General features: G+C 42.0%; 1 protein-coding gene across 3 annotated transcripts in view; it reads right to left on the reverse strand.

Moving 5' to 3' along the window:
* vps13d (vacuolar protein sorting 13 homolog D) overlaps nt 1-22,120 on the reverse strand; it is a 48,510-nt gene that overhangs the window by 6,338 nt on the left and 20,052 nt on the right. For all 3 annotated transcript variants that reach the window (XM_083976153.1, XM_083976155.1, XM_083976154.1), the window contains exons 33-61: nt 21,728-21,883; nt 18,507-18,693; nt 18,314-18,388; nt 17,991-18,191; nt 16,912-17,001; nt 15,653-15,793; nt 15,367-15,492; nt 11,532-11,634; nt 11,219-11,371; nt 10,417-10,552; nt 10,242-10,289; nt 8,457-8,607; nt 8,064-8,280; nt 7,728-7,975; nt 7,444-7,635; nt 7,212-7,338; nt 6,906-7,048; nt 6,352-6,482; nt 5,830-6,005; nt 4,428-4,551; nt 4,054-4,289; nt 3,861-3,963; nt 3,468-3,625; nt 3,210-3,318; nt 2,277-2,447; nt 1,665-1,769; nt 923-1,072; nt 575-724; nt 321-417 (exon numbers count right to left, since the gene is read on the reverse strand). In XM_083976153.1, the coding sequence (XP_083832279.1) occupies nt 321-417; nt 575-724; nt 923-1,072; nt 1,665-1,769; nt 2,277-2,447; nt 3,210-3,318; nt 3,468-3,625; nt 3,861-3,963; nt 4,054-4,289; nt 4,428-4,551; nt 5,830-6,005; nt 6,352-6,482; nt 6,906-7,048; nt 7,212-7,338; nt 7,444-7,635; nt 7,728-7,975; nt 8,064-8,280; nt 8,457-8,607; nt 10,242-10,289; nt 10,417-10,552; nt 11,219-11,371; nt 11,532-11,634; nt 15,367-15,492; nt 15,653-15,793; nt 16,912-17,001; nt 17,991-18,191; nt 18,314-18,388; nt 18,507-18,693; nt 21,728-21,883 (4,204 nt within the window). The remainder of the gene's footprint in view (nt 1-320; nt 418-574; nt 725-922; nt 1,073-1,664; nt 1,770-2,276; nt 2,448-3,209; nt 3,319-3,467; nt 3,626-3,860; nt 3,964-4,053; nt 4,290-4,427; nt 4,552-5,829; nt 6,006-6,351; nt 6,483-6,905; nt 7,049-7,211; nt 7,339-7,443; nt 7,636-7,727; nt 7,976-8,063; nt 8,281-8,456; nt 8,608-10,241; nt 10,290-10,416; nt 10,553-11,218; nt 11,372-11,531; nt 11,635-15,366; nt 15,493-15,652; nt 15,794-16,911; nt 17,002-17,990; nt 18,192-18,313; nt 18,389-18,506; nt 18,694-21,727; nt 21,884-22,120) is intronic.

Genomic DNA, 22,120 nt, shown 5'->3' on the forward strand with positions numbered 1-22,120 from the left:
TTTTGCTAACCTGCCTGGCCATGTGCATTTGTTTACAATGAAGCTGGTGAAAAATCAATACATGGAGAAGTGGATAACATATACGGTGTTACGACGTGTATATTTGTGTAGTCTTAACCGTCATAAAGAAAAGATTGCGAGTTATGGAGAGCGTTTGTCATGTAGTTAACTATCACAATTACTCCAGAGCTTTTTAATTAAGGTAAAATTGTAGCACAGCCACGGGAAAATACGTGCTTAGTTTCTCTTTAAAGTAAACCTTGCCCACTTACTCACAGTATCACACATCATTTACCAATGACATTCAAATAATGACCTACCAGCATCTGTCGTCCCATATCCAAAGAAGCTGAGCAGCTTCAGCAGCAGTTTCTCCTCAATGATCACAGTGAAGCGTCGGGCTGTCACCATGAGATGCTGTCAACACACCAGGGTGACATCATTAGTGACATGTTTATAGCCACTTTGTTTCTTTGTAATTTAAGTCTATGGATTAGTTTTGCACAGATCGGACTCACGGCCTAGGAGTTGGTAAAACCTAGGTTTTGCACATTTCTTGAAGTCACTCACTCACCTTGAAGAGATCAGTGAGGATTAGGTTGCTGGGAACCTTAACAGAGTTAACCTGCAGGGCTGGGCCGCTTTCAGTGACACCGCTCTCACTAGAATTGGGAGTGATGCACAACATCACAGGCTGAGTGGTTCCCAGCAGCTGGTTGTCCACCTGATGACCAGAATACGACAGAGCACGTTTTATACAGTTCTGTTCTCAGGGACAAGCTGATATTCTGTATCTGATTCGTTATCTTAAAATGACCTGTATTTAGAATTATTAAAAACTTATAATATGAAGCATCTTTAAGTATTTTGCTATGGGATGGTTTTGTATACTTAAAGATGAACTTAATAGCTGTGAGCTCACCTGGATGTTCTGAATGCTCAGCTCCAACACCTCATTGGTAGCAGTGCGAGTGAAGTGGACATCTATGCCAGACAGTGTAGTGAAAACCAGCTCCTCAGGAGCCTTGTTGACGAGAGACACACCCAGACCTTCATCCAAGTTCACCAACACCTGGAAAACAATACAAAGGAGAATCAGTTTCTCGTTAAGAAAATAACTGTGAAACTGAACACAGCTACCAGATCTCCATTCAAGATGGTGCGGACTAAATATACAGTATATTCTGTAGACGAAAGAATCCTATATGAACTCCATTCCCCATAATACTTCACTCTCACACTGGGTAGTAGTAGTTCTGCTCTGCAGACCTGCTCACAGGAAAATGTATGACAACACTCCTCCTCAACAACAGTGACACGAGTGCTTGCTGAAAGTTCATTGAGAGTGAACAAGTTCAATTGAACGCCAAGAGCTATGACACAAGTCATCCAGCTGATTGTAAAGGCTACAGGAACCACAACAGATCTAACATAGAACAGCTAAAAAACAGGAAAAGTGCCACCAGAGTGCACAGTCTTGGGCAGTATCTTCTTTTTCCTTTCATTTGTTTAATAAAATAAAGAACAAATAGGAATAAACAGATAAAAATGAGAAACTGGGGATTCACAAATGTGTGATGTGGTAACTATGACATTTTTCCATGCATGAACATCAGTTGTGCATGAAAAATACATCCATGAAATAGTTTCAAGGTCTCTTGTACCTCCAGCTCCTGCTCAGGTTCTTTTTTCTTCATATCCTCTTTGCTCTTGTCTTGTTCTGTGCTAGGTGAGCTGCGGACCATTCTCCTCTGGTTGAAGTCACTGATCTGAAACAGGGACAAGCCAAACGCATATCTGTGAGCAGAAATTGTGAGGTTGCGCTGTAAATGAAAAGCAGATATTATTAAGCAGATAGTATTAATCTTATACATATCTCAAACAATCTGTAAGAGATTCTGTTATCAGATTATCAGATTTACAATGAACACACAAGCTTTGTTTAGTTCAGTTCAAGTTTAACTCAGATTTCACTGTATGTCTCCCATTGCAAACCATACACATTGAACAAACATGGTAACACTGAAAATAAGCCATTGTTAACTTTGAAGGTAAATAATACACATTGGTATGTTATGATAAATACTTGACACTAATACAACTAGCATGAAACCAATGTAGCACCATTGTTCTGTAAAAATCTTTTAGTTTAAAATAATGACTGGTGTATTTATTCCTAATACTGTTTGTTTATGAACAATCTTATTAAATTAGAAGTGTTAAAAGACTATTATTGCTTTTTATTTATTTATTTTTTTACAGAGTTTTGTTCTCACCTGCAGGACACGAGTGGGTCCATCTGGCAACACCTGGACTGACAGCACACCAGAACCAGGTCTCATCTTCTGGTTGATGAACTGCTGCTCAGGGCCAGGCTGCATCAGCCCTGAGTCTGGTCCCAGCACCACCTCTACTCCATCATACAGGCCTGTCACACCACCCTTCACCTAACGGGTACAAGTAATTAAAAAAATAAATGGAAGAAAACTATACTTGGACAAACTAATGAAACTACAACACAAAAGATGTGATGAAACTGCAGCGCCATTAAACCTCACAACACAACGGTCTGCAGGGGTGCACAGAGGAGATCTTACACATTCCTCAGGACATACAGTTACTTCAGAAAATATTCAGTTGTCCTCAGTTTACACACATTTTATTGCTAATAAAACATATTACATCATACTATGTACAATAGACAGTGTACCACCACAAATTGTAGGGATGCTATGGTTTTGCTTTTTTATTTGATAGCACATAGTGAGATAGACAGGAAAGGGGGAGGCAGAGAGAGGGGGAATGACATGCAGGAAAGGTCTGCCCGACGCGGGATTCGAACCCCACATTTCACAAATATTGAGGCCACTGTTCTGGGAGCACTGCAGTCCCAGGAGCTCTCTTTAGACCTCTTGGTTTTTGTCCTGACAATTACTGTGAATTGTGACCTTACAAAATTGTGCAACCACTTGAATTCACCACAGGTGGACGTTAAGTTCTATACACACATCCCAAGGATAATTATAGCAAACATGATGCATACAGTATGATGTGTTCTGTACCTTTGTTTAGAAGACTGTTTTCTAAAAACATGTTTTTTTTCTGTTTGTTATTACGAGTTAATAAATGTAGAGTACTCATTTAAAATCAAAATATTATTTCTGAATATTTTCTTGACGCAACTGTTTCAAGGTAGTTGGTGTACTCACCTGTACTACCAGCCGTGGCAGCCCGCAGGTCAGCATGCCTGAGCTGAAGTACCACGTCTGTGTGGTGCTACGGCGTGAGTCTGGCCTCCTGAGCATCAGGGGCTCAAAACTGGGAAAGAGAGACAGGGAGGGTTCTCACAACCAATTTTCATTTTACTTAAAACTAATCAATTGTAAATTCTTTCTGAGAGAATAATTTGTTGTTATTAATAATTTGTTGTTTGTCTAATAGCCCATATAGGTGCATACAGTACAAACCTGTTGTCACTAACAGCCGCCAGCCCTGCTATGTCCAGCACCAAGGAGGAGTCCAGCGGGCGCGGCTGAGCTGGCTTGCTTTGCGGTGGAGACGAGCCTTCATGACACAACATACCGGTCCCAGTCATCCTCCATAACTGTGAGCGCTTCCCTGGTTCCTGCACAGTAATCAACATACATTTTGCTTAGGGCTGACCCAAAAAAATCGAAGTCCCCCCGCCCCCCCACCGGATGTTACGATGGCATTGCCGGCATTTCTCCCCTTCCCCTCTGAATTTTCATGACACTAATGGAACTAAAGAGTCAGTGCTTTAAGGGGGACATTGTGACTTTTATGAGATCCACACAACAGGTATCATTCATTCTGGGTTTTCCTGAACTTAACACTTTTACCTTCTTTTTCAAGATGACCCTTTGAGTCTTGGTGTCCACATCAAGAACAAGCTCAGCACAGCTCACAAGACGCTTCTTTCCAACAAGTCGTTTCTCAGCATTCCTGCAACAACAGAGCAATGCTGCCTTTTTTCCCGATTTTAAACTTATTTTACAAAATGAGATTCTTATTAGACATAACACTGGCCCATACTGTGAGAAAGTGTGCGTGGCTGCGATGTAGATGAAGTTCTCGTAGTAGAGTTTGTTGTATTCTCTGAAGAAATTCATATCAGCTGTGACCTCTGAGGATCCGGCTCCCTTTGCGGTCAGTGTGAGGTAGGGTGCCAGTGTGGGTTCATCACAGGCGTAGTCCAGCTCCGAACCTGCCTTCACCTCAGTGTGCAGCCGCATGTCAGCCACTCCATGCTGCCAGAACTGGATCGGCACCTGAGGGGATTAAAATAATGGCATCTATTATACTTGTCTAGTTCATAGAGAGAGATCAGAGCATTCAGGTAGTCATTCAGGCACAGGTAATTTTGTTTACCCCATAGTAAGAGGTCATGTGACATCACAGTGGCTTACCTCAGACATGTTGACAATGCGAAAGGGTGGAGGCAGCTGATCAGTGTCAGTAAAGGAGATCTGGTAAGTGGCTCCTTTCAGGGTGACCTCTGTCCGAAGGAAGAAACAGTTCCCCAGTATGTCCCTGTTCAAACAAAGATCAAATACCACAAATGTCAAATACACTTAGGGTGTATTCACACCTGCAGTGTTAGTGCGCACTAAATCTGGTGCGCACTAAATTTGGTCCAGTTTGGGTTGGTGTGAAAGCAAATCGCACTCTAATGCACCAAAACTAGTGCGGCCTGAGGAGGTGGTCTCGGTTCGGCTCCAGCTGAACTCTGGTGCACTAGTTTAGGTGTGAAAGCAACCGCACTCTGGTGCGAGCCAACTGCCAGGCAAACTCAACACGTTTGAGCTAAAAGGGCTCCCGTAGTCACTGACAACGGGTTAACGCAGCGGGGAGACCGCCCGGTGCTCCGGTGCTGCGGAGCTCTGTCCCCACAAACGAAGCAGCAGCAGCGGGGCAGCCGGTCGGTGCGTGTCTGCTGAGTCCGCTCAGGTCGGCGGGTCCGTCCCTCGGGTCCGCGGAGCAGCTGATTACCGAGCAGCGGAGGTCCGTGTTTAACGTTTAACCGGGAACTAACGGGACCGAGCTGGGTGAACGCAACCGGAAACCAGCCGGAAGTACCAAACAGAGTTATACATGCAAACAATATAGAAATAAATGACCAGAGCTTCTAACAACCGGCCCTACTGGAGTCTCCATCATGAAAGTTTTATCAATCAGCGCTTCCAGATTCCAACCGGTAGTCATGGAGACGTGACGTTCTCCAAGTTTGGTCCCGAGTGACAAAAAGCAGGTGTGAACGCAACCGCACTAACTGAAAAATGAAACAATGTATCATTTTAACATTTGGTGCGCACCAGGGTGCGCACTAAACAGGTGTGAATACACCCTTATTCTGTCTCAGTATAAAACATACTGAGTTGTATATTATCATGCCATGGCTTCTGGTGAAGAGTCCTGTAAATAATATTTGTTCATTTGACTAAAAGCACTGCTTCAAAGTGGTGAGTACTTTTTTCTTTCTTTTTTTAGAGTACAGTACTTTAGAAAATGTACTTTGCTATTGCCCAATGCTCATAAAAAATAATAACACATTAGTGACTTTGGGCTATAAAATGTGGTTTGTCTTTGTAATGTACAACATTAAACTAATGTAATCATGTATGCTGTATATTCAATTAGCAAACAGTTGAGGGATGATTGAGTATAATACAAATTGTGAATTGTAAATCATTGTAGAGTATATTCTGCCACTGAATGCTATGTAATTTGTAAAGGAAGGAAAACACAAGTTCAATCAGGCTCTTTGTGAGACAAAATATAGGACATCAACAGTTTCTATCTGTAGCTCACCTCATGTTGATGTGGAATGACTTTGGTTTGTTGACCTCAAAGCCCCCAGACCAGGTGCAGTCAGCAGTGTCCATGAGGCGCACACACAGCAGCTGGTCATAGTCATTGCGGGGCCAGTGGAAGACAACGTTGGAGCCCGGCAGGGTGGAGATGTAAGCCTCTGGGTTGGCCGTACCCTTTAAAATAGTAATTCATCAATGTAAACTGTTACCTTGTACTTATTGCCTGACCCTGTGAGTCAAACTTGTTGTAGGTGTTTATGCAGGTTCACTGGAATCATTCACTTTCTCGCTTACTTGGACCCTAACATGAGGCAACAACGTGGAACCAGGGTTTCTGACTGGAAGTCATCAAGAAACTAAGGATGGTATTTTTGAATTATTCTTAGTGCAGTGAGAAGGCAACATATCCCCCATGACAAGGCAGTGAGCCATATCCCCCCCTCTAGGTAACAACACTTTTTTGTGAACACACACCAATGAACAGGCTCGCTGTGCACATCCAGAAAAATCAAATCCTCACCTTTCCTCGTGCAAACTCTCTTTGAGCGAAAGCCAGTTTGTGTGAAGATCGGTTGTCCAACAGGTAGCGTGGGGCAAAGGTCACTATGTGGGTGTCCCTGTAGCGTCCCTTCCCTTTTCGCACACTGATGCCTGTTTAGATCAGACACAGAACAATAAATACCTGACTAAGTGTTTAATTATCAGCAAATTTATACAGTTTATACATATCCCACAGACAACATTTACCTGAATGCATCGATAAAAAATAAATTTTAAGGCAATGAAATAAAACCTATGCTGAAATGTAAAACGTTTCTAAAATGATTTTTCACTACAAATTACAACATAATTGGAATTTGGCCTATATAAGTACGTTTTACAAAAAATCCCCACAGGCTGCTCCATTATGTCTCTCTTAATGCTTCTAGTGTAGAGTTATATATGCAACAACAATCCATTAAAATGATCTTCAGAGGATCCAGTTCAGGGCCAATCCTGTATCTCATCTGTGCTGAACATCATTACATAATCCGGTAGGTCAGTGAGTGCTTTTGAACTGTCGAATGTACTTGCCTATGTTGTAGATAAGGCCAGGCCTGTTCCCATGCTGTATAACCTTCACTGCCCTCACTCCGCTCCCTCCGTCCAGGGAGAATCCCTGGCACCAGCCCGGTACTCCATCTGGGTGGATTCCTTTCCCGATCCGCATAGTGCACCTGGCATCAAGATATATGTGGAGAAGATGTGATGCAATGACAGATAAATAAAATCTCTGGGGGGGGGGGGCATCTGTAGCGTATACTTCGGGCTCAATAACTGAGACATTGTGTACGATCCAGATTGCTAAATGGAGTGGTCTGGTCACTGGGAAGCACTTACATGGCAGGCTGCTCCTTGTCCGTGTAGCAGAAGAGTAATGGACTTAGACTTCGGGCCAACTCATGCTCCTCAAACTGACCCCCTGCATCGGCTTTACCATTGTCCTGACGGAAAATCAATGGCAGACCTGGGGGAGGAAAGTGTCTTTAGGAAATAAGTGCTGATAAACTCTTAGTTACTGACTTGTGAAATCTATACAAGTGTAGTTTTCAGTAATAAAAGACAACATTACCTGTTTTGTTGATGAGCCAGTAGGGGGCAGAAATCAGGATTTTCAGGGCCCCTTGTGCCCGCAGGATGATGCGGATGGTGAGGCAAAGCAGACGTTTGTTGGTATCATACAGTCGCATGCGTACCACGTAGTTCTGAGTCCCAGGGGGGATCAACAGCTCTTTGCACACAGGGAAATTTTCCAGCAGGACTCCTGAAGGACACAGCCCAGGAACAGAAGGAGTGAGGATTAAAAGATGTTAAAGAGATGCACTCCGCGGTGATAAACATTTGAAAAGTTCCTACCTAGCTCTAAATTCTGTGAGGTGTCGGCCGCGTGAAGAATGGCCTCTTTTCCCGGCTTCAGTGAGCCTTTTATGGGCGTTCCTTTGATGTAGAAGTTGAGGTCACATGGCAGCAGGTTGGCCACGACCATGGTGGGTAACAGGTAGATGGTGTGACCTGGCTGTCGATAGATCTGCTTTGCACTGCCAGAAACTCTCTTAGCAGGTTGCTGCTCTGGGTAGTCCTCCTTTTTGATGACCACACAAAACCTGAAATATGCAGAGAAATTAGTTGAACCGTACCACATGTGAGGAAGACAACAACCAAAAACACAAAGTCAAAGTTTATTGTATTTACCTGAAGTTACGTTTGAAGTTATCATCAAAATCTGCTGACTGACACTCCCTCTTACTGCTGCTGATCTCTCCCTGCCGCTCCACACTGGTCCAGTGGATGGGCACCTTGCAGAAGAATAAGCCCAGGCCTTTGGGCCGTGCCTGTAGCCGCCAAGACGTCAGGTGGAGGGGGACTGCCAAGGCCTGGCCAGGAACGATAGGAGGCAATACCACTGGTTCTGCAGGCACAGAAAAACAAATGTCTTTATTAAAGAGACAAAACACAATATAAAAAAAGATAATGTGAGATCAAAAAAGGTATAAAAAAAATCAAAATAACACAAAATATATTAATTAATGGAATCATAATAACACAACTGAATAAAATGAACAGGATTAATGAAATCTGTCTTACTGTCAGGAGCGGAGGGGCTGTCTAGTCTGACCTCCATAGGAACATCGAGCCGGTTCTTCACCATGAGAGCAGAGCGCACCGTGATGACCTTCCTGGCACTGCCCTCCATAGTGATGGAGAACACCACTCTGACAGGAGGCAGGGCCGAGAACTGAGGGGCCAGAGAGAGTCACACTCAGTACGTTTACATGACACTTGAAAAAACCGAATTATTGCCTTAATCCGACTATAACTGGACAACTGAAGTGCATGTAAACACCTTAGTCCGACTGAAATCGGAGTTGAGAACTCCAATTAAGACACCAGATAATGCGATTGGAATTCGATTTTCTCCGTCATGTATACACCTTAATCGGAGTATAACTGGACAATGCATGTGCGCATGCTCCACAACCGCACAAAGTGGAGCAGAGAAGCCGCCCGAACCCGGCAAAGTAAAGAAAAAAACCCAACATCAGCGCCGATTCAATGCATTTCACACAGCGCGACCAGCAAGAGCGTTTTATTAAAAAAAAAAAAAAAAAAAAGAGAGAGAGAGAGAGAGAGAGAGAGAGAGAGAGAGATTTTTTTGATTTTAAAAATCCAATTTTAATTAGTTACACCTCCTTGTTCATAAAACCATCCTTAATAATACATTGAGAGAGAGAGAGAGAGAGAGAGAGGGAGCCCGTATCCTATTCTCAGTGCGCATCCAGCCCAGACTGGCGCGTCTGGTCGGGAACTGCAGTTGATAATTTATTATTAAGCTTATAAGTTGTTTATATTCAGTTTTTTAGGAGGTGACAGAAAAGTCAACAGGACAGGGGGCGTATTAACCCGCTGAAGCATAGACCCATATCCAACCTCAATGCTCTTAAAATCCTTGAACAAAACTGTTACTAACCAGTTTGATTATTCTTTCTTTCTTTACTTTTCTGGGTCTTAGTGATGCATTTTGCACTGTTGATTGAGACTGTAACATGTCTTTGGTTTTAAAGGAACCACACTAGGCTGGTTTGAGTCATCATCAGATCAGGCTGTGATCAAGTGATGAGGCCAGAAGAGACTTAATGAGGCTGTCAAACTTGAAACATTATGTCTCAAAAAGATGACGAAAAACTACTCCGTGTGTTTGTTTGACTTTAGACTGAAGCACTGTTATTCTTTATTAACAGGATGTTCACATAACTGGGTGAAAAGCCTCCAGCTGATCCAAAATGCTGCAGTAGAGTAGTGACAGGAACAAGGAGAACAGATCATATCTCTCCTGAGTAAACCTCATCGGCGCCACCATTTCTATCACATTACGTGTCCTTAACTTAATTAGAGTCTTAAATCTATCCCATTTCTGTTTGGCTTTCCGTTTGAAACATCTACAAGAATTGTTAAGTTTCATTGACAACAATTGGACTATGTATTTTAAATGTACAAGTACTTTAAAAAGAACATGTTGAGGCAACAGGTATTCTAGTGTCGGTGTGAAAGTGTACAAAGAGTTAATATTAGATTGTTATAATACATATACTTCCATCTTCACTCTGTGTAATATGCAGGGCCTTTATGTGTTCATGCTAGTGATTATCTGAAAACTAGATTTAGTTTAATTTATGGCGTAAACTTTCAAACTTCCTTTTGTTCTTTAGTTTTTAGTGCCAAGAAAAGCAAATTAGTTTCTCCAGTTTTAATCCGCCCAACTATTATGTATCCAGTGAATACTGAGCATTACAGCTGGAACTGTAGTTACAGACTATAAGTCTGCTTTCATTGACTGCTCACTGATCAAGAAACAAGACTTGCTGTGCTTACATAAACATGTGGGTGGATGATGTTGGTCCTGCTAATAGGACTGCCAACCTGTGGAGGAGGAAAGGAAAATGAGATAATTACAAATAAACATTTGACAGCAAACTCTTGGCCAGTTTGTTAGCCTTGGGATTGTCAACATGAATTTCTTTCTTCTGAGTTTTTGACTCAAACTTACAGTGTTGGAAGAGTTGTTTCTATCTGGAGCAGCATAACGGAAGAAAACACCCACTTTGTCCACAGACACTGGCTTGACTTGCTCCCACCCACACACACGAACCAGCAGCTGGTGCAACTTCAGCTCATGAGTGTGCCTGCAGAGGACAAGACAGAAAGGGATACATAATGCTGATCTATAAGATTAAACTATGAATAGAAAACAACGTTTACCATTCCATCATTTATACTGATATAATATACTGATATTTATACTTATTTAGACTGAGTTTTATAACTAAGTTCATATTAGTTAACATTAATAACAACAACATTGTAACATTTGCTAATACACGCATTATTGATGTATATGTTCGATTATGACCTACAGAAGAATATATTTGATATATTAGTAAAGCCTATAAAATGAAAGATGAACATAAATATATGGTAGATTTTAGTGTATATCTATATAATTTATAGAAAAATTAAAACGGGCTCATACTGTATGTCTCCAAATCTCTGTAATAGAACTGATAATCACATTTTGAAGTATACCACAAAAAGGTTAAATTCAAACAGTTAAATGACTATGGTACTGTAATTATTTATCAATACCACTTAACGACCCAGCACCGTACACAGTGCTTATATCTTACATTTTGTGATTCTATAAGAGATTTTGTAAGAAAAACAAACAAATAATTAAATTAACGTTGCTTAATTTAAGAATGATTGTTAAACCAGTCAACAGTTTCATAAACAATCCCATATTAACTTGACCACTTTCACAGGAGAAGTGACTTGAGCATAAAGAGCTGTACCGGTGGCGAAGTTTCTCTCGGGCTTCAAACTCAAAGGGGATCTCCTCTCCAGGCAGCACCTCTCTCCACTGGCTGACGTTGTGAGTGTCATCAGTTCCTGGACCGTGGAAGTCTGAGATGGAGTCTGCACTACTGCTGTGGGACAGTGCCACCCTGTGGGAAACACGTGATCAGCTTTATCTGAAGACATTTCTTTATATGGTTCAGAGCAGCAGTAGCTGTTACCATGGTAATGCAACCAGAAAGGCCAGGGATCAATAATGTCAAAAGATGATGGGAGCATTGGGAGCATGATATCATGTTAGCAACCTACCTTGTTGGGGTTGTTGTCAAAGTGGCAAACCACATGGTGCATCCTGTGTGGTTGCATAGAGCGTACGGTACAAATGGCTGTCTCCGCTTGGACAACTTCACATCTGCCGGGAGCAAAAATGAAAACCAATCAGAGAGAAGATGAGTGTGCTTGGCGTCTTAACTCTATTCAATACTAATTCATTAGTGTTTGTTCAATTCAGTGATGCGTGTCTGTTCCTGTTCAATCTGTATATGGCAGATGTGAAATACAACTCTTCGCCTTGTCACATCCAAATATACAATTGATTACATACATTGGTCTTCATTGGAAGGAGCAGGTCATCGATTGTTGGAGGTCTAGGCTCACTCTACAGCCAGTCAACATGTGAGAGAAGGAGACTGAGATGGTGCACACTAATAAATACCTACTAGGTGTGCACCTGGACTGGTCCCTGAACACATCTGCCATCTACTGGAAGGAACAGAGCCAGCCCCTTTTTTATTCAGGAGGCTCAGGTTCTTTGACGTCTGCAGTGAAATGCAGCATATGTTTTATCAGTCACCTGACCTGAACACTAGGAGACTGGACAAGCCGGTTAAAAACGTGATTGGGAAGAGTCTAGACTCAATGAGGACTATTGTTGACAGACACATGCAATGTATGATGCAGGACATCAGCCAATACAACCTCTCCACAACATTGTGGAAGGTCGGAGAAGAAGCTGAAGCAGCAGCAAAAGTCTCATCTCACTAGGCTGCAGGACTGGGAGGTTCAGGAGATCCTTTGTCCCCACTGCCAACAGACTGTACAACACCAGAGCCACCTCAGCCATCTATCTAGAGATGGTGAACTGTTGCTATGAAGGGATGAACATGGTAAGCAATACTCAAGACAGTGACATTCAAACCATGATTGACTGGTAGGTACCAAGAAGAAAACATTCCCCATAAGGCAGATTGGCTCCATGGATTCAGATTCTGACTCTGTTGACCATCTGCTCAATCAGCACAAACCCAGATCCATCAGAATCGGTCTTCAACTGTCCAGTGTTGGTGAATCTGTGCCTACTGAAGCTTTGAGTTTCTGGTGGTTTTCTTGGTGACAGGAATCGGAACTTGATATGGCCTGCAGCTGTAGTTCGTCCATCTCAATGTTGAATGTGTTGCTCACTTTAAAGCTTCTCTGCTCAGCACGGTTAGTTGGTGTTAGAAGAGGGAATGCTCTCTGAAGATAGAGCAGGACGTCCATGACTTTGGTGCCTTGGTCCATCATCAGGGAACCACAGACAGTTGGTCTGGTCTGAGATTGTCTTGTGTGCAGGGGCGGGAATGCAACATTGCTTGGAGGAACACAGTGGCTGAGAAGGAGCATAAGGATGATTGCTTGAGTACAAGTAGTGGGTGCAGACCCAGACGTCTCTCTGAGAGCAGCATTAGTGACTGAATTTGATCCACTGAGAACCAGGGTAATAATTGACCATTTGGGCTGATGTATTCTGGACCTACTGCTCAGCTTTCACTGCACACAAAGGACGAACTGCCAGAAGAGTATTGCAATAACCAAGGTGTGATATCACCATGGCCTGGACCAAGAGCTGGGTGGTGTACTGGGTCAAGAAAGGCCTGATTTTCTGATGTTGTATAGAGCAAAGTGCCACTGAGAGATGGATGCAAAATGGTCAGAGAAGGATAATTGGTTATTACACTATGACACCCTATATATACATATTTACAAGTATATATAGTATTTTTATGCTCAAAGTAATGTAAAAAACAAAACCAGCAATCACATGATGAATAATCACACATAATCTCTAAAAACAAATCATAGACTAAACTATTGTGCAATAATGTCGGGAGGATCCACAACTGACAATGATGCAGTTGGAAAACAAATGATGAACATTCATGCTGCTCAGGGAAACACACAGCAGACGGAAACTTAGGGGAGGAAAGACAAGACATACTGTATATAATTATAGTTAAATCTAGACTAGACTGAGAGAAGCTGATTTTTAACTCTAGTAGTCACCACTCAATCCCACAACACCTCTGAATATAAGGCAGGGTCCATTCAGCTGTGTCAGGCATTACAGGCAGATTAACAAAACCATCTGCAAGACAAATGAGCCTGAATTATTTGAATAAGAAGTCCTCCAAGTGATATATGCAAGTACTGGGTAGGAAGTGTACGGACAATAAACATATATGGTCTAAATTATTTTTTGGGCTGTCTTTTCATGTTATACCAGACTGTCTTATTAATGAGGGATCATGGCTCTGTGTGGGTCAGACCACCTGTTGCAGATATATATGTTTTGGACCAAGAACTGATCTGGGATTAGTCATACTTCCCTGTTGGGATTGTGTGATAAACATCTAAAGTGCATTATATGTTTGCACAGTCGTGCACAATAATATTTTTGATATATACACAGTAAAGACAAGGGGAAATGACAAGCAACAAAGTCCCAGTCAGACTCCACCCTGGGACACTGTCATTTCTGGTCAGTCTTGACTTCTGAACCACATAGCTGCACTGCACAATGGTCCTGATACTAATATTAGTTGTAATATACAATTGATTTGTTGGTAGCAAACAGATGATCTTATTTTGATGGACCTTACTCTGACTGAATGAGACCTTTGATACTCAGTGTGCTGGCGAAGTGGCTGACTAGACGACTAAGCTCTGAACGGTACCTCTGGAGTGAATCTGCTGCTCGAGGCAGGTCAAGCTGGCTGTGCTCCTAGTTCTAAGATGAGCAAGAGGAGCACCTGACAGCGGAAAGAGACAGTTACAACACACAGAGACACATGCAGAGGAAACACACAATAGGCTTCACTTCACATCATCTCCCTTCTATTTGCTTGTTTTCAGAATTGTAATCAACATATCGCATGTCCATTAAATACATTTCTCTACTAGAGGACTACAAGAACTTGGTTAATGAGTTGCAGGTTCTGTGGTAAATCTATTTGATTGATACTGTTTATATTGTTAGCACCCCTTGGTCAATAAACAAAAAGAGCCACCAGTACCAATCATCTATAAGTGAGTGTATGTTATATCAATACCAAGTTCCACATTGCCAACATGTTTTTGTTTTGGTTGATTTGTTTCAGTGAACACGGGCTACACTTCACAGCACACAGTGCTTCTCTCAGCTGCAGATACTAGAGTGTAAACCACAGGTGATCAGTGACTAGAAGTATTAATTCCCATCTTTCAATCACACATTTTTTATGAAATTGCCCGATAATGACAGGGTAGCAGTTAATCACTGCATCTCATTCAAAAATAACACTATGAAGGCTTGCAGAAAATCAGCTCAAATCTGCTTTTATACCAACAACTCTTCATACCTAAGTAACCCATGAACCAAGTTTCTCAAAGGATAAATGCATGTGACCAAGTATCCAACTAAAGCCCCCCAAATCTTAAACCAGCCTCTTAAGGAATAACTGGTGCTATTCTCTGTTTTTCTTGTTATCAGCCAATTCCATGAAAGCATAAAGAACAAAAACCAACAGTATGTCCTCTCTACCCCCCCTACCCTGTGTTTGGCAATTCTGAATTGACTGCCCACCCCTGGTTCCGGTTTGTCCCATGGCCCTTTGCTGCAATACCCACACTGTACCCGACTGTACCTGTCTCTCTCTCTCACTGTAGTACTGTAATCCCAATAAAGGCAAAACAATAACTTTAAAACGTATGGTGTTCAGAATTCAGAATTTTACCTTAGATTAAGCTGTTATCACATCTAAAGACAATTTATGTATGTGTGTATGTGAGTAAAAAAACTTCAAAACCCTGTGATACAGTTGTGGTACTGTTTGTGACTGACACTCACTCTGTCCTAAGTTTGGTGGGTCGACTGATGAGCCCATCCAGGGTAGGGGAGGTGAAGGAATGGGGCTTGGTTCCTCCTTATTACAGTAGTCAGCTATCCAGGAGCTCTTGGTGGTGTTGTATTGTTCTGGAAGGACCAAATAAAAACATTTTAGATTTGATGGTGGCGATTCAGTTGACAATCCAGAGATTTTTGACTGAGCACTGTTACACTCCAAAACACTCTTCGTGTCACACCCATTCAAGTTTGTTGATAAGCAAAGAAGCATGCTCCAGTTTTCACTCACCCAACAGGACAGAGGTGATGTTGACATCCAGTCTCTGCTTGGATCGAATCCCCATCTTGAGGCGGGGAGGATGGAGTCGGCCAGCGGCCTGCTGTTGCCACGACAGGAAGCAGGGCCACGGCTCAATGAAGGGCTCCCAGCCTGGTGCAGCCACACACAGATGCAGTAAGTTATGACAGCTTTAGAGGAAACTGCACTGACTTACACTGAAGTCTGGGAGTGTTTTTTATTCTAATCCGTATCAGAATATACCCCAAAAGATTAGCAATTGCAATTCCTGTTTATTACCACCCTACAGCATTGATTGAGTGTGTTTTGCTGGATACTATCTGTAGAAGCTGGCTTAATTTATTATTATTATTATACATAATAATAATAATAATGTCCTCACTCAAGGAAAGAAAGATAAAATGAAACATTAAAGCTGTTAGTTAAGATGTGTTGACATTGTTTAACAAAACCAGTTGAAACTGGTTGAGTTAAAGCAGAAGTAAGTGATATATTTGTGTTAATATAAGTCTTAAATAGTTATATCTTCCGACAGCAATCACTTACATAGAGTGTTTGGTCTGAAACACGGGTCTCTCAGTCCCTCTGCTCTGCTCTGAGCCGAAGAGAAAACATTTATCGTATCCTACAGTTTTTATCCAATGAGGTGAGAGAACGGCATGCAGGGCTGTGTGTGCAGCCAAGGAACGCCGTGAATGTGGTGACGTAGCGACGAGGACTGTTATGGTGCGTTCAAGGAAACTCGTATTTTTCCGACCTGTGAAGTTGTACCAGTTCGATCTGGTACGAGTTCACCGGTCGGAAGTTACGAGTGGCCGTTATAGTGACTTTCACCGGTAAAACAGGTCGGAAAAACACGAGTGGGTTGCCTGAAACGCTACAAAGTCGTAAGTTGTGACTTGAAGCTGTAATTTACGATTTCAAAAGCCTGCCTGGAACGCAGCATTAGCGAAAACGACCGGACCACTCACTTCTGCTTTAACAGAAAAAAAGAAAAAAGAAAAATAATGCTATGCTTTTTCTTGAAACCACTTATTTTGGACACTCGGACAGATGGACACATCTTTCATTTTCACGTCCATGTTATGATGTTTTTACAGTTTTACAGCACTTATCCTCAAAAGTTTATCCATCATCTTTTCTAATTCTTTGAATTCTAATTCAACAAATGAACTAATATCTAAACTCACTTTTCATTATCATCAAACCATTAAATACATGTTAAAGTGCTGTAAGTACATTTTTTTTACCTGACAGTTCTCTGTTGTAGTAGTCTCCAGACAAGGTGAAACTGGCATTGCCTTCCTGAGTGGAACCAATGCGCTGTAGCACATACAGCCCTGCAATCACAAACATAGTGTGGATTACAATCATAACTTTCATCTTTAAATTCACCGATTTGCAACTATTTATTTATTGTACTATATATAGCTACAGTTCTCTACGGCTGTTTTTGGATTTATTCTACTGACGGAAAAAAAGTGATCGCAGTTCTGTTTTTGTAGTTTTTTTCACTGGACCACAACAATGAGGCCAGCCATATGATTTCAAATATCATAAACTTAATAACTAACTGACCAAGTTTCCACCAGTGGTCAACAAAAAGTGCTTTGTCACCGAGTTTGAGTATCTGGTTCAAACAGGTTCTGTTAGGGAGATGTTTACGGCTGCAGATTTGACAACTCAGCGTTGTTTCTAGAGACTTTTTTTCAAACCTAATAGATGACTAGAGTGTGTGGATGCAAACATTCAATTAATCGGTCATTGATAACTGTAAGAAGAAACGGTAAGAAACTAGAAGATCTGGCCCTGTATTCACAAAGTGTGTCAAGGCTAAAAGTAAGTCCTAACTTACCGATTCAGAAGAAGACCAAATCACAAAGTCTGCTTTCATTCAATGTCACAGCATTTTGTCGCAGACACCTCAACTGATGCTGATTTACTTGAAAGATATAACTCAATAGTGAGAGAACAAAGATCACTGTGGAGTTTGTGTTATTTCGGTGGGTGGGTGATGTTATTGCATTCCTCACGATCATTGCTACATAGAAATAAAGCAGCTTCATTGTCACAGGTGTTCTGTGATCGATGCCATCGATGGGCACAACAGGCTGTGGCTTGTAGGCTGCCTCTTAAGTTAAATTGTCCACAACAGGGGGAGAGGGCAACAATAACAGTGAGCAACGCTGTTGGAACTGAAAAATTTCAAATATGTGCATCGATGTGTGTATGTGCCATACTTGAGCTGTTAAATCTCTCATAATAAGAAAACACATTTCCCAATGTTCATGTTTGATGCTGTGGTATACCTTAGAGAAAAGAGACTTACTAGAGAAGGTCAACTCAGCCAATGGTATGTCACAATCCAGACAGTCATCGATGAAACAGATGCAAACACTTTCAGCCCTCACCTCCACCCCAGACAGAGCAGTTGAGTGGCTGTTTGAGCCGGAGTCAGCTCTGGCTCGGGAATGACCTGCAATGTTCTCAGCGTTCTCCAGCAGCCATGTGGCTGCCTGGTCCAGCTGACCTGAGGGGCACATTATTCTGTCTTTATCCTGTCTGTGTAGATTATCAGTAAATAGTAATCGACACTTTGTGAGCTCCACAGTCTACAGTCATGTAGAGAACATGTCTGAAGGTCTCACTTACCTTTACAGTGGATCAGGGCTCTTTTGCAGTCTTCTTTCCTGAAGCCAAGGTCTTGTAAACGGGTCAGCTGGCCCTCTGTGGAAAAAAACAACAACCAAACACATGTGTAAAAAAAGGGACCAAGTTTAGTCTTTGTTGACTAATGAAATATTAAATAAAAAAAGACTAAAATTCAAATGAGTGCTTTACATACCTATGAGGGCCTCAGTCTTTTGCCTGAAGCTGTCTTTGGGCGTAGCAGGAGGCTCGGTGCTGAGTGCAGTGGAGGTGTCAGAGTCAGAAGGCAGTGGAGCGCTAGAAGTTGGGATGGATCTGGCAATGGCCAAAAAGAGCTGGATGTCGTTGTACGACAGACGAATGTCCAGAGCAGGAAACTGGACCTTTCAGAGAAACACACGGACAATTAACACGTAACATCAGAGACAGCACAATAGGAATAGTTTCTGTGTATCTGCTTTGCTAATAAGAACCCAACAGGATTACAAGAAGGAACACTGTGCACATCTACAGTAGCCTGTGTTGTTCAATTGTTCACAATTGGAGCACCCAGAGGAAAAGTGCTGGGGTCTCATTTATAACCGTTGCGTACACATAAAACGGGGCCTGAAAGTGGCGTACGTGACTTTCCACGCCAAGGTTGTGATCTATAAAAAACAAACTTGACAGGAGAATGTGCACAGCTCTAAGCAAACTCTGACCCGTGCGTACGCATGGTTTGGAGGAAAAGGGGAATTGGCGACACAGACGGTGTGGTGGTGAACTGAAGTCAGACTCAGGAAATGTAGAGTGAGAAGAACGATTATGTTTTTATTATTTTATTGCCACGGTGATTTAATTAAACTGTGTTATTTTGCACTGGTGTTTCAGAAACATCTTCTTAGAATTTAACTGAAAATTCAAAATCAAAATTCCTTCTCTATATTTAATCACCACCATCTCTCAATCATATTGTCCACTCTCAGAGCGCAGGAGGAGGAGAGGACGGCTCGGCTGCATGGGATAAATACATGGTGTAAATAACTATATGTTCCTATGATACTGTGAACGTATGATCGAGAGTCAATTAAATCTCAAAGCCTGGAAAATAAAAATCCAGTAATCGTTCACATTACATTCTGTTTTCTTGTTATCAAGAGAAGTGTCATGTTTGATCATTCCTCAGAATGTAACTGATTGCCGATATGCCGATTACACAACCATAACTGGACTCATGATGACCAACAACAACGAAACTCATTACAGAGAGCAGGTGGCCCAAGCTGTAACTTGGTGCCAGGACAATAACCTCCAACTCAACACTTCCAAAACTACCCCTCAAAACACCCCTCCTCATCTCTGGACAACCCATCACAATCACAGACTCCTACAAGTTCCTGCCACTCATATCAGCAACACACTCAAATGGGACTATAACACAAGCCATATAATAAAAAAAGGCCAACCAAAGACTATTCCACCTCAGGCAGCTCAAGAAATTCAAAGTCAAACGCAATCTCCTCCTCCAGTTCTACACAGCCATCCTAGAAAGCATCCTCACAGCATCCATCTCAGTTTGGTACGGCAGTCTGAACACTCACTCACGCAGCAAACTCCAACGTATCATTAAAAAAGCATCCTTCATCACAAACGCTCCCCTCCCATCACTTGATTCACTTTACCATAAACGCACAATAACAAGAGCACATAAAATAATCTCTGATTCAATACACCCAACCAACCACCTGTTTCAACTATTGCCCTCTGGCAGACGCTCTAGGTCCATTTCAACAAAAACAACCCGGTTCAAAAACAGCTTTTTTTCCCACTGCCATCAGGCTACTGAACTCCACTCATCTCCAAACTCCGTCTGTGTTAAATGTATAGTCTGTATGTAAATGTCTGCTCATGTATGTTAAATGTATAACTGATGTTTGTTGCTACACAGTACTATGTGCTGCTACTATGCTGTGCCGAAAGCAAATTCTGTCGACTTGTTGTGCAGTCCTTAATAAATGAATTGAATTGAATTAAATGAATTTAATTGATTCTGCTAATTATTCAAAGTTTTATCGATCAGTCTAATTACTGTAAATAATACAGTGAGCCCCATGCGTAATTCTGCACCACAGCACCGCTGGAGGAGAAAGGAGGGAGAGTGAGACCATGATGAATGGTTAATAACTAATTTCAGATTAGAACTGTTGTCATTGTTGTAAATGTGCCGAACCGGGTCCAGCATGTGAGAGGGCAGCGCACCAAAACAACACTGCGTGCGCTCCGTGCCGCTGACGCCGTTAACAGCTGCAGCAACATGTCACGTTATCACTTTCACACCTGCAGCCAATTCACAACACCGACAGAACAAGAGCACGTCAGGCTCATTGACATGCAGATCGCATTCATGTGGTGGTTTGCATTGACCATCTATGGTTAAAATGGGGCGTGTACAGGGCGGAACGTGAAGCTGATTCAGCTGCGCACACTTGTAAGAACTATGTGATTTATAAAGGGAAGTTTGCTTAGAAGTGTGCGTACGCAGGATTTTATAAGTCTGAATATTTTTTGGCGCACGCAAAACTTGGCTTTTGGGCGTACGTGCCCTTTTAGTAACTATCCCACGCACAGTTTTAAAAATGAGACCCACTATTTCTTGTCTTTTTGTGTTGCTGCTCGAAAAACTTAAAAACTTAAAAAGCTCAGGCTGCACAGTGTACCAAAAGTCACACATTAGAAATGAAAGAAAAGGAAGATGTTTAAGTCATTATAATATAACTGAATACATTGATTAATACAATGAACTCCATCTGTCTAATGTCAGCACCCACAACTTCTCAACTCAATAGCTCTCCAATCTCTCCAACCATGATCAGTGGACAGACTATTGATTTGACTAATATGTCTGCAGAAACTCACAAGACAGAAAAGCTGCTTGTGTCTTTATATTTATCGGAGCAGATCAGCCAGACACTGACTGCTGCTGTCCACAGATTGTGTCATGCACTCTTTGCTCTATGACTGTGAGACTGATTGGCGACAGGCCCATCCATGGTATGAAGATAAGCATCTTCTGGTTGTTGGTGTGATGATGTGTTGTTAAGATGCTGTTGTCATAGAAACAAAACCAACCGCAGTACTTGTTTTAATGAAGAATAGGATTTATGCACAGCTTCACTACTTCCTGAACTTATGCTGCGTTCGATTGGTCAGAGTCAGACACACCTGGATTAATCAGTTTGTCCAATAATGCTCATTTGTTATTATCATTTGTTGCTATTCTTTGGTTTTTATTCCATTGTTTGTTGTGATAACACCCCCTTTAGCTACATTTACATTACATTCAGTTAGCTATACCCCATGCTGTGAAGTGTTAAACTCTGTGCCTCTGTGTAAAATATGACATGCATATCTCTCTTTGGTTGATTGCTAACTTCTTACCTCCAGAAGTGGTGGGATGTCCTCCACATTAAAGGCATCCAGTAGGCCTGAGCTGCTTTGATATGTGGGACTCCCACAAAGCTCTACTTGAACATTGACAGGGTCTATAATGGACAGCGCCGTCTCCTGCTCACTCCCAAGCCGACACGAGAACACCTGGGGTTGACAAGATGCTAAGAATCAAAACTGGTGAACATAAAAAACTACAAGTACCAATGTGTACTTTTCCTCCTCTCTGAGCCTCACTGGGTACTAAACTAAAGATGAGGTGAGGTGGGTAAAGTGGAGGTGCAAGTTGTAGCAACTGAGACTGTAAATCTTTAAATAAAAGAATCCTAATGAATGGTTGCACTGGTAGAAGTATAGTGTCCTCATTAGTAATATATTGCCACA

This window comes from Trachurus trachurus, assembly GCF_905171665.1.
Source record: "Trachurus trachurus genome assembly, chromosome: 7".
Taxonomy (NCBI): domain Eukaryota; kingdom Metazoa; phylum Chordata; class Actinopteri; order Carangiformes; family Carangidae; genus Trachurus; species Trachurus trachurus.